The 12,617-nt window shown below is 44.4% G+C and overlaps 1 protein-coding gene across 3 annotated transcripts; it reads left to right on the forward strand.

The window, feature by feature from the left end:
- The first annotated feature begins 515 nt into the window (after nucleotides 1-515).
- LOC137370995 (protocadherin-20) lies at nucleotides 516-4,706 on the forward strand. 3 transcript variants are annotated; one of them, XR_010975156.1, is made up of 3 exons: nucleotides 516-660; nucleotides 891-3,908; nucleotides 4,367-4,706. XR_010975156.1 is itself a non-coding variant. In XM_068032900.1 (2 exons), the coding sequence occupies exons 1-2, from the start codon at nucleotides 613-615 to the stop codon at nucleotides 3,471-3,473; spliced, it is 2,631 nt and encodes an 876-aa protein (XP_067889001.1). In that variant the 5' UTR covers nucleotides 516-612; the 3' UTR covers nucleotides 3,474-3,949. The 3 variants fall into 3 exon arrangements, 1 of the variants encoding a protein (XP_067889001.1); XR_010975157.1 differs by having other exon boundaries at nucleotides 594-660; nucleotides 3,808-3,908; XM_068032900.1 differs by lacking the exon at nucleotides 4,367-4,706 and having other exon boundaries at nucleotides 891-3,949.
- Nucleotides 4,707-12,617: the final 7,911 nt, after the last annotated feature.

The following is a 12,617-nucleotide window of genomic DNA, read 5'->3' on the forward strand; positions in this document are numbered from 1 at the left end:
CTACAACCATCTAAGATCTCTGCGCTCCTCCAATTCTGGCCTCTTGCACATCCCCAATTTTAATCACTTCACTGTTGGTGGCCGTGCCTTCTGGTCCCTTCATAAGCCTCGCTATCCTTCAGGATGCTCTTTAAAATCTACCTCTTTGACCAAGTTTTTGGTCACCAGTCCTATTATCCTCTTATGTCATGCTCCTGTGAAGAATGTTTTACCATGGTTAAATGCAAGGTTTTGTTTTTGTTCTACAGATTCACTGTCCCTCTGGACTTTTAACTCTCTATATAATTGGACAGTTCCTATGTGGTGTAATTGTCCCTTTATAGTTAACTGTACCTATGTGTTTTAATTGTCCGTATATAGCTTTACTGTCTCATGTACTTCAAGCTTTGTGCTTCAATCCTGCAGATACTGGCTCGACGAGTTAAAAAGTGAGAAATATTTGCATATAAGAGTGGGCGTGGCGGTGAGTGACGAGCAGCACCAATTTCCCATTCATTAATCCGGAGTGAGAATGAGAAGCACGGGTGGAGGACAGAGTGCAGGGAAACTGAAGGGCAGGACAGCAAAACAGGACTGTTCTGGGGCTCGGAGCCCTCTGAAACTTCGGTCAGCATGAAGCAGAGCTGGAGTCGATGTCCAGTGAACCATCCAAAGGTCCAGGTATGACCGACTGCCCTGAATCAAGATAGTTTTTGAGGAATTGGATGACAGTTTGCAGTATCAACACGTTTGTCTCACCACAACTAAAATAACTTTCCAACTTTAACTTGAGTGTGTGTGTTATCGTCTTAAATGGGGAGATGTATTCCAATCACTTTTAATCCTTTTTAATGACTCATTTTGCTACCTGAAATAACTTTTGGAACTAATATGTATTTATTTTGTAACAGGGTATGCTCCTGTGTATTTTTTTCCTTGCCGGCTGCAGCCTGGCCTCCGAGCTGGTTTACCGAGTGAAGGAAGAGTTACCGAGCGGGACATTCATCGGGAACCTGGCCACCGACTTGAAGTTGGGAGGCTCGGCGGAGCCGGGAGTCACCTACAACCTGGCGTCGCAGCCCGGGGACGGGCGCTTCGTGGATCTGAACCGGGACACGGGCGAGTTGCTGACCTCGGCCTCGGTGCTGGACCGGGAGAAGCGGTGCCCCGAGTACCGGGAGGACACGGAGTGCTCGCTGTTGCTGGATGTCATTGTGCTGCCTCCCCGCATCTTCAGGCTGCTCAAGATCAGGATCCTGGTGGAGGACGTCAACGACAACTCGCCGCGATTCCCGGCCGCCAGTATCGGCGTATCTGTGGCGGAGAACGCCGAGCCGGGCTCCCGTTATCCGCTGGAGCCGCCCGCAGAGGACCCCGACCTGGGCATTAACGGGGAGCTGAGTTACCGCTTGGAAGGTGCCCAGGCCGCCTTCTCGCTGGTCACCGAGGAGCGGGGGAGCGGCCAGCCGGGAGCGGTACCGGTGTTAGTGTTGGAGCTGTCCCTGGACCGGGAGCTCCGGGATCTCTATGTGATGAAGTTAATAGCTGAGGATGGCGGCTTTCCCCGGCTCTCCGGCACCGCCACTCTCACCGTGTCGGTCACCGACATTAACGACAACTGCCCCGAGTTCGCGGAGCCTGAGCTCAGCCTGAGCCTTTACTCAAACGCCTCTGTCGGTACTGAAGTGACTCGGCTGCGGGCCCGGGACCCGGACCTGGGCTATAACGCTCACATCGTCTATTCATACGGGGACAGGGTGCCCAAAACTTCCACTAAACTCTTCAGTCTGGACAGGAGCTCAGGCATTATCCGCCTGGCCGCCCCTATCCTGGGGAACACTGCCCAGCTCCACCGGCTCACGGTGCTGGCTACCGGCACCGGCTGCATCCCGGTCACGGCTGCGGTGCGAGTGACCATCGTGCGGCTTCTCTCCAGCCCTCCGGTGCTGAGCCCCCGCTACATCGCGCTGCAGGCCCAGGGGGTGGTTTACCTGAAGGAGAGCGAGCCTGTCCGGACCCCCATCGCCTTCTTCACGGTCACCGAGCAGCAGCAGCAGCAGCCGGTCCGCTGTTACCTGGAGGGAGCAGGGCCTTTCCGCCTGGCTCCTTACCGCAACTTTCCGGACGAGTATCTACTGGAAACGGCGCAGCTTCTGGACTACGAGGTCAAGCAGGAGTATGAAGTGACTGTAGTGGCAGAGAACGCCAAGAGGTTAACTCATAGGACCCACATCAAGGTACAACTCATAGATCAAAACGACAATTCCCCCATCTTCACCAACCCTGTGCTTGACGTGACCATTGAAGAGAACAACCATCCAAACAGCTTTCTCATTAAAATGAAGGCTACAGACACTGACAGTGGAGAAATGGGGACCATCACTTACCTTCTGGGCCCGAATGTGCCTCCCATTTTTCTTTTGGATCAATTCACTGGGAGTTTGACTGTGTCAACATCCTTAGATAGGGAAGAACAGGAAAAGTACAGACTCATCATCAGAGCTATAGATGGTGGGTCTCCACCCCGAGAATCCACTGCCACCATCCTCCTCACTGTCCTCGATACCAATGACAACAGCCCTAGGTTCATCAACAAAGACTTCAATTTCTTTGTTCCTGAAGACTACCCGAGTTTTCGTGAGATTGGTGTGATTGGGGCCATCGATCCTGATGCTGGAAATAATGGCTGGGTGGCCTTGTCCATACTCAATGGTAGTGAGCACTTTGTCATAGATACAGGCAAGGGGAACCTCATGGCGAATGCCCCCTTGGACAGGGAACAGCAGAGTTCATACACTCTATGGGTTCAAGCTATGGATGGAGGAGAGCCTGCTCTGTCTACTGTTGCTAAAGTGACAGTGCTTCTGATAGATGTCAATGATAACCCACCTTTGGTCTTGTTTCCTCAGTCTAACCTCTCTTTTCTTCTGGTGCTCCCATCTACAGTTCCTGGCTCTTCCATTACTGAAGTATATGCTGTTGATAAAGACACTGGAATGAACGCTGTTATTGCTTACAGCATCATTGGCCACAGAGGACCCCGTCCAGAGACTTTTGTCATTGATGCAGGCACTGGTAACATCACATTGCATGAAGCTTTGGTGAAGAATGATCATGGACTGTACAGATTGCTAGTCAAAGTTAGTGATCATGGATACCCAGAACCACTTCACACCACAGTTATAGTCAACCTTTTTGTCAATGAAACATTAAGCAATGAGAGCTACATAGAAAACCTGCTGAGGAAAGATCCCGACATCAGGATAGAGGAAAGCCTACCAGTGACGAGGACTGACCCTATTCAAACAGAACTGGAAATATTTCCATGCCAGAATGTGTTGGTAGCACTATCAGCTTTATGCTTTGGGCTCTTCGCCTTGGTTTTTGCTTTGGTGTGCTACATTTCACTCAGAAAAAGGAAGCACAGAAATAAAGAATACAGTGTTGCTGAGGTTGAGATCCCATTAAAGAAAACAATAGCTTCATATACGTAGAGAAGAAATCAGTGAATAATTGATTTAGTTCTATAAGTGGTATGGTATAACTGATCAATTATCTGATCAACCCATTGTTTACAAGTAATACTTGGACAGTACTTTGAAGTTACCAACATTTGTGTTTCAGATGTGTTTGGTATGAAGGATTTATAAGTTGCAAAGTTCCAATCTGATTAACAATCAACTAATATATTGTTTACAGAACAAAACTACATCATGTAGAGTAAGACTAGTGTTTTCTTTACAAAACTGAGCATTGTCATTGTGTTTAAAAAACATAAATGTGCACAGCTGGATCTGTGATTGATCCCAATGCTTCATTTCATAAAAGCAAAACGGCTGGACCTCAAACTCCAGTGATAAAGAACAGAAAAGATCCAAGACAATGACTGCTTCCTTCTTTGGCTAACCAAGGAACCAGAAAAAAATAAGGTATGACTGCAACATCTGTGTTTGAGAATTGTATTTGGCTTTAATAATGAGATGACCTTAGATTTTCAGACCTCTATGAAGTTCTATTTAAAAAAAAATTGTACACTGCTATTAACTTGGATAAATTGGTCTGGGTCACAAGTTTTTTTATTTTGGTAATAAAAAACAAAAGTGATTACAAATGTACAAGAAAGGATAGTTAAAGGTCAGCTGGTAGATCAAACCTGTTCTATACTGGTCTTCTTGTAATATATTCCACACCTATGTTCTTCTATAATTAGTTTTAGTACCTGACAGCTTTTTGTATCACTCTGCCAAATAGTGGGAGCTAAGAGGGACCTGCCCTCTTCGAGAAGTACAAAAAATGCTCAAGATTGTTGAATTTAAGATTTTCTTTAAAGTATTTATAGATTGCTTTGCTTTTCAAGAATATATAAAGCTGCTGTCTGTCATTTCAGGCTGCCTTCAATTCAGAAACTGTTGAGCGAAGCTACATAGATCGGACAAAGCAGCAATAGTGAACAAGTAACATCACCAAATGTTATATTAGGTTTTGGACATTATGCATGTCACTTCTTTCCCTTCAAGTGTCCTTTCTGACAGTAATTGAGCTTTACTGATACTGAACAAAAAACTCAAGCAACCTGAAATAGGTGATTAATTGATTTTGTTTCACTTTTCGTCAAGCTGGAATATGGAAATGGAGTTTAAACTATATGCAATTATTTGACAAGATTATGAAAAACAATATTTGTGTAAATTACTTAATTTGTGAGCATTGTTTGTATAAGTTTACTGCAACTATAAGATGATTCTATGTCTGTAAATGACTATTTATTTTTAAAATGATAAAAATGAAACTGATTAAATAAAAACTCCATGTGTAAAAAGTTAGAATAAAGTTTACTTTTTCACAGTTAGACATCCAGCAACCTGTTAGTTTCTCACTAAGGAGCTTATATATTTGTGTTTAGGAGACGGTGTCAAAATATGTTTGGTATTTAAAAACGGTTGAAAACTAGAAGCAAGCAGATGATGGAAAGCCAAACCATCACTCAACTCCAACCAGCACTCGTCAAACCAGCACTCAAGTACTATTTGTTCTATTGTGTGAAATTAAACAGTCAGTATTTAGTATTAATTACCTCTTGTCTATGCCACATTCTGTAAATACATGTTAAGCAGCCACCTATTTCCAAACTATTTTGACCTAATTTAAAAAGTAAATGACTCAGATGGGTAAATTTCCTTTCCCTCCAGACCTTGACAATCGAGCTCCAAGCTGTGCCTCTACTTACACACTGATACAAAGATGTTTTGGCAGTTGTCAGATTTTAATCCTACTCTCAAATGCACTAAAGCAAAGTGGCATGACACTTCAATAAAAGCAAAATACTGCGGATGCTGGAAATCTGAAACAAAAACAAGAAATGCTGGATTCACTCAGCAGGTCTGGCAGCATCTGTGGAAAGAGAAGCAGAGTTAACGTTTCGGGTCAGTGACCCTTCTTCGGAACCTTCCGAAGAAGGGTCACTGACCCGAAACGTTAACTCTGCTTCTCTTTCCACAGATGCTGCCAGACCTGCTGAGTGAATCCAGCATTTCTTGTTTTTGTTGTGGCATGACACTTCACTGGGCTTTAGCACCGGGTAAAGTAAAACTTCTGTTAAGTGTTTCGCTAGATTTTTTAACAAAATGCTTGAGTGATCTCTTAGATATGTTGAAAACTTAGTATTACATTTTCAATATTAGCAGAAAGTGGAAGCTACTGCCTGTTCCTTCCTAACATTAAAGGACAACCATAAGGGATGTGAAGCTTTTCAGATGTAAGTAAACAGGCATATGTATAGAGTTCTATCCTAGCATGTAGTGTGCAATTGTACTTTGCACATTACAACTACTGACCATGTATTATGATAGAATTAGAGTCTTATGTAGTCAATTATGTGGAAAACCTTGTATTTTCCAAAAGGGATGACTCTCTCACATAGCAATCCTGTAAATATAGTGGGAAGATGTTCTCTGACTGTAATTTCTAGCAACATTTTAATGCTTTACAAACATATGAATTAGGAGCAGGAGAAGGCCCCTCGAGCCTGCTCCACTATTCAATAAGTTCTTGGCTGAACTGATTTCTCCACATTACCACCTCTCCCCGATAACCTTTGATTCCCTTACCTAACAAGAATCTATCTACCTTCACCTTAAAAATATTCAATGACCCCGCCTCCACCACCATCTGAGGCAGAGAGTTCCAAAGTCGCACAACCCTCTGAGAGAAAAAAATTCTCCTCATCTCTGTCCTAAAAGGGAGTTCCCTAATTTTAAAACATTGCCTCCTCGTTCTGGATTCCCCCACATGAGGAAACATCCTTTCCACATCCACCTTGTCAAGATCGTTCAGGATTTTATATACTTCAATCAAGTCTCCCCTCACTCTTCTAAACTCCAGTGAAAATAAGCACAGTCTGTCCAACCTTTCCTCATAAAACAACCCACTCATTCCAGATATCAATCTAGCAAACCTCCTCTGAACTGCCTCCAATGCATTTACATCCTTCCTTATTTTTAATGGAAAAAACTGAATGCTGGAAACTCTACCGCCACATTTATGATATTGATAATACACAGAAGGAAATCCTCACACATATGCTCATGATTTCTTGTAAAATATAATATTCAATTCAGTGCTTATTACCTTCAACGGGAATGAGAATAGACTACAAGTTTGAACACTCAGGCTTTTCGTCCAGACAAAAGAGATTCTTGTCTGTATTTACCAATCACCCAAAATGCTACCAAGTCATGGATGAAATTACTTCCAACAATTCCACTCTTTAACAAAAGCAAGTTCACAGCACAAAGCTCCATATTTTGTCAGTGTTAGTTTGAATGAAGCAAATTGCATTAGGTAACTCACTCTGCAGCTTTTGAGATATTCACAATTCCTGGCATGATAATTGAACAGTTTAATTCCATTTCCAATACCTATTTTTTAACCTGTTCACCATTGTTTCTCAGGACTGGTGCAATCTCTGCTGTAAACATTCTGTCTCAAGACTTGTTGTAGAACCAGTTCAAACCAACCATTTAGAATAACAGCATTCCTGTTCAAATGGACTAAAAGATAATAACAACTTTCACTTATATAACATTCTTCATGAAAAGGAATGAAAACTCAAGACAATGGCTAACCTTACAGTAGACAAATAAAATCAAAGTAAGGTTGTGAGCTGGTGTATCCGTTGTTATCGGTTGCCATACTAATAAGGGCATCACACTAGCAAATGTGCCAATCCACTAATTCTTTGTGATATCTGATCAATTTATCAACCCTTTGATGACCTTGGCGAGGCTGTCGAAGAGACTTAGCAGCATGGTGTCGGGCTGAAAGTCTGCAGTCATGTGGAAAGACCAGAGAAGCTGGGATTCTTCTTAAAGCAGAGAAGTTTAAGCAGCAATTTCATGGAGGTGTTCAAAATTATGAGGGTTTTGATAGGAGTAACTTTCCACGGGTAGGACAGTTGGCAACCAGAGGACACAGATTTAAGGTAATTGGCAAAAGAACCGGGGAGGTGAGAATTTTTATGCAGCAAGATATGATCTTGAATGCGCTGCCTATAAGGGTGGTGGAAACAGATTCAACTGTAACTTTCAAAAGGGAATTGGATATATACTCGAGAGGGAAAAGATCAGGGGAGTGTGTTAATTGGATAGTTCTTTCAAAGAACCAGCACAGGCACAATGGGTTGAATGGCCTTCTCTGTGCTGTGCAATTCTATGATTAATCTACTGGCAGCATAGTTAACCTTTTTTGAAAAAATATCCATCTGACACATGTACCACCATGAAAATTTGCAAATAGCTTATTGTAAAAAGATTGGAGGTGGCATGGGTTGCATGTAGTTTGCTGGTTTACTTTGAGGTTGGTGAGTATGTATAGGAAACAGCTGACTGACTGAACAGAGGTAGTCCCAACGGATGTGATTGATGGTAGGGGAGATTTTCACAATCGAGCAAATGGTGGGGGTGGGGGCGAAAAAAGAATTGATCCAATTTGCCTTGCAATGCTTGACATGAGAAAAAGTAAGCTGAAGAAGAGGGAAAATTATGTTCTCCAACTGCATCACTTAAGTACAAAATTTAGAGAAGTATAATACATGTGGCATTTTTAGTTTTAAACATAAAGCATATTTTTGACAAAAAGAAATTTGGTTCTGTCAGAAGAGTTAGTTACGTATATGAATCTAATACAAAAATCAGTGGAATAAACACAATTCATGTGAGTTTGAAAGTACAGGGCTAATTCTTGACTTTGTGCAATAGTGTAAAAGGGGTAAATCAATGGAAATAAAGATCAGGAGAGATGATACAGTCATGCAAAATCAAGATCTATTCCATTGACTTTTGCCAGAAAACCAAACTTCCTTTCAGTTGGAGACTTTAGAGAAATATTACTTGCTGAATGGGTTAGGGAAGAAATCCAGGAACCAGTTGTGCAGCATTCAGAATTGATAGCTTTTTACAGTGATATTAGCATATGAATGCAGGTGCTAATGGCAGTAAACTGCTCATACGCTGAAGTTAAGCTATTGCTTAAGAGGGAATGATGTGATACAAGTAGTATTCATGCTTGTTTTTATTTCAGATTTCCAGCATCCGCAGTATTTTGCTTTTATTCATGCTTTATAGATTTGATATCCTATAATTCAGGCACGGGAATTAAACCTTGTACCTCTTCCTTCCCTTCAATTTTGACGACTTTTCACCATTTTCAGCATGTTTTGGCAGTGTTGAGGTGTTAGAGCTACACAACATAATTACAGCGAGCACAATTTAGACCTGCCTGAGGGCTTTTACGCAATTTGATTTAATACACACGTATGTTAAACGATAAGAAGAAAATGGGCCAGATCAGATTTGCATGTTGCACAATGAATGTAATTTACCTAATGCTTACTCTGGATAATGTATCATCTCAGGGAATAAGGACTGCAGTTACTATTTGAGGGAGAGATACTGATTCTGCAATAACAATGGAATCGCCCTTGTGATCAAACAAAAAATAAGTAGCATTAAAACGTCTGTATGCAAAATGGGGCTAAAGACTTTGAAAACAGTCCAATCTGTTTTAGTCATTCTTAGAAAGGTCTATAATATGTAACAGCTGTAAAACATCACAAAGAATAATGAGTCTTATTCTTCTTTTTCTTTGGCCTCCTTGTCTCGAGAGACAATGGGTAAGCGCCTGGAGGTGGTCAGTGGTTTGTGAAGCAGCGCCTGGAGTGGCTATAAAGGTCAATTCTAGAGTGACAGACTCTTCCACAGGTGCTGCAGATAAAATTTGTTTGTCGGGGCTGTTACACAGTTGGCTCTCCCCTTGCGCTTCTGTCTTTTTTTCCTGCCAACTGCGAAGTTTCTTCGACTCGCCACACTTTAGCCCCGCCTTTATGGCTGCCCGCCAGCTCTGGCGATCGCTGGCAACTGACACCCACGACTTGTGATCAATGTCACAGGACTTCATGTCACGTTTGCAGACGTCTTTAAAGCGGAGACATGGACGGCCGGTGGGTCTGATACCAGTGGCGAGCTCGCTGTACAATGTGTCTTTGGGGATCCTGCCATCTTCCATGCGGCTCACATGGCCAAGCCATCTCAAGCGCCGCTGACTCAGTAGTGTATAAGCTGGGGATGTTGGCCGCCTCGAGGACTTCTGTGTTGGAGATACGGTCCTGCCACCTGATGCCAAGGATCCTCTGGAGGCAGCGAAGCTGGAATGAATTGAGACGTCGCTCTTGGCTGACATACGTTGTCCAGGCCTCGCTGTCATAGAGCAAGGTACTGAGGACACAGGCTTGATACACTCGGACTTTTGTGTTCCGTGTCAGTGCGCCATTTTCCCACACTCTCTTGGCCAATCTGGACATAGCGGAAGCCTTTCCCATACGCTTGTTGATTTCTGCATCTAGAGACAGGTTACTGGTGATAGTTGAGCCTAGGTAGGTGAACTCCTGAACCACTTCCAGAGCGTGGTCGCTGATATTGATGGATGGAGCATTTCTGACGTCCTGTCCCATGATGTTCGTTTTCTTGAAGCTGATGGTTAGGCCAAATGCGTTGCAGGTAGCCGCAAACCTTTCGATGAGACTCTGCAGACACTCTTCAGTGTGAGATGTTAAAGCAGCATCGTCAGCAAAGAGGAGTTCCATGATGAGGACTTTCCGTACTTTGGTCTTCGCTCTTAGACGGGCAAGGTTGAACAACCTGCCACCTGATCTTGTGTGGAGGAAAATTCCTTCTTCTGAAGACTTGAACGCTTGTGAGAGCAGCAGGGAGAAGAAAATCCCAAAGAGTGTGGGTGCGAGAACACAGCCTTGTTTCACGCCACTCAGGATAGGAAAGGGGTCTGATGAGGTGCCGCAATGCTGAATTGTGCCTTTCATATTGTCATGGAATGAGGTGATGATACTTAGTAGCTTTGGTGGACATCGGATCTTTTCTAGTAGTCTGAAGAGACCACGTCTGCTGACGAGGTCAAAGGCTTTGGTGAGATCAATGAAAGAAATGTAGAGGGGCATCTGTTGTTCGCGGCATTTCTCCTGTATCTGACAAAGGGAGAACAGCATGTCAATGGTCGATCTCTCTGCACGAAAGCCACACTGTGCCTCAGGGTAGACGCGCTCGGCCAGCTTCTGGAGCCTTTTTAAAGCGACTTGAGCAAAGACTTTCCCCACTATGCTGAGCAGGGAGATTCCACGGTAGTTGTTGCAGTCACCGCGGTCACCTTTGTTTTTAAAGAGGGTGATGATATTGGCATCGCGCAAGTCCTGAAGTACTGCTCCCTCATCCCAGCACAGGCAAAGCAGTTCATGTAGTGCTGAGAGTATAGCAGGCTTGGCACTCTTGATTATTTCAGGGGTAATGCCGTCCTTCCCAGGGGCTTTTCCGCTGGCTAGAGAATCAATGGCATCACTGAGTTCCGATTTTGTTGGCTGTACGTCCAGCTCATCCATGACTGGTAGAGGCTGGGCTGCATTGAGGGAAGTCTCAGTGACAACATTCTCCCTGGAGTACAGTTCTAGGTAGTGCTCAACCCAGCGGTACATTTGTTTGTGTTGGTCAGTGATTATGTCCCCTGATTTAGATTTGAGAGGGGACGATCTTCTTGATGGTTGGCCCAAAAGCTCTCTTAATGCCATCATACATTCCTCTGATGTTTCCGGTGTCTGAGGCCAGCTGAATATGACTGCATAGGTGTTGCCAGTAGTCATTTGTGCAGCACCTGGCTGTTCTTTGTGCAGTGCTTCTGGCTGCTTTAAGTGCTACGGATGTTAACTCGCTGGGGGCTTTCTTGTAGTTCAACAGTGCAATGCGCTTAGCGGCTATGACAGGTTCCAGCTCTTCAAAATGAGATTGAAACCAGTCTGCATTCCTCTTCGCACGTTTGCCATAGGTGGTCATTGCTGAGTCATAGATGGCGTCTCTGATGTGGGCCCACTTGGTCCCTGCATCCCCTGTGGGAGTGTTTTGGAGGGCTTTTTCAAGCGAATTTAGAAACTTGCATAACAGCTGTGGATGAGAAATTCTGCTCTTGTTGATGCGCGGGCGGCCCGTCTGCTTGGAGCGATGCAGCTTCTTTGGTTTGAGTCTAACCTTGCTGCACACCAGGGAGTGGTCAGTGTCGCAATCCGCACTGAGTCTTATTAAAGGCATAAATACAAGCAAAATACTGCGGATGCAAAAATCTGAAATAAAAACAGAAAACGCTGGAAATACTCAGCAGGTCTGGCAGCATCTGTGGAGAGAGAAGCAGAGTTAACGTTTCAGGTCTGTGACCTTTCATCAGAAGCCCTGTTCTTCTTAGGAATAGTGTCATGCAATCTTGTACATCCACCCGAGATGTTTAAAGTTTCATTCGTTCCTGCAGTACAGCTCTGAAGTGACAACTTGGATTATGTACTCAAGACTCTAGAGTAGACTTAAAAACATGACCTTCTGAGTCATGACAGACAACAAATTGAATTTAAAGGGAAAGTGTGCCTTGTAGTGGGTCAAAAGCTATATTGGAACGGGGCTCTTCAGTTAAGAGACTTTATTGTGTATCTAGCACCTGGAAGTGCTTAATGATGACACTCGGTACTTGAAATGCAAAGAGTTCCATTCCCTAACACTAACATCACTTTCTGATCATTAATCTCACCCACAGATGTATCTTTACTATGTTCGTAATCTCTGCAATAACACCAACCTACCCCCTCTCGATAGCTTGGGTACAGAGTTCTGATGAAAGGTCACTGATCTGAAACATTGGCCGGAATTTTATGCCACCCCAGCGGGTCGGATGGTGGCGTGGGGGCGGCGTAAAATTGGGCGGCAGGCTCTGGGAGGCCTACCCGCTCCGATTCCGCCTCCAAACAAGTTTACAGAGGTCAGGCGGTGGGGTGGGGGGTGGGAAACGGCCCGCCTGCCCAAGGCCAATCAAGACCCTTAAGTGGCCACTTAACGGCCACTTAAGGGCCCTTGCCTGCCTCCATGGGTATTTTACCCAAGGCAAGCGGGTGTGCCAGGGACGTGCCCTGGGGGGGTGCATGGCAGTCGGGCACAGGGTGCCCGATTGAGGGCTGCCCCTGCCTCCCAACCTACCCCTGGGATCCAAGACACCCCCCCTCCCCCCAAACGACCATCCTAGCCTCACCAGGGCATGACCGA

This window comes from Heterodontus francisci, chromosome 6 (genome assembly GCF_036365525.1).
Source record: "Heterodontus francisci isolate sHetFra1 chromosome 6, sHetFra1.hap1, whole genome shotgun sequence".
Lineage (NCBI taxonomy): Eukaryota > Metazoa > Chordata > Chondrichthyes > Heterodontiformes > Heterodontidae > Heterodontus > Heterodontus francisci.

Coding starts and splice junctions, on each gene's coding strand:
- LOC137370995 (XM_068032900.1), top strand. CDS start 613: ATGAAGCAGAGCTGGAGTCGATGTCCAGTGAACCATCCAAAGGTCCAG. Junction 661..890: donor TGAACCATCCAAAGGTCCAG/GTATGACCGACT, acceptor ATTTTGTAACAG/GGTATGCTCCTGTGTATTTT.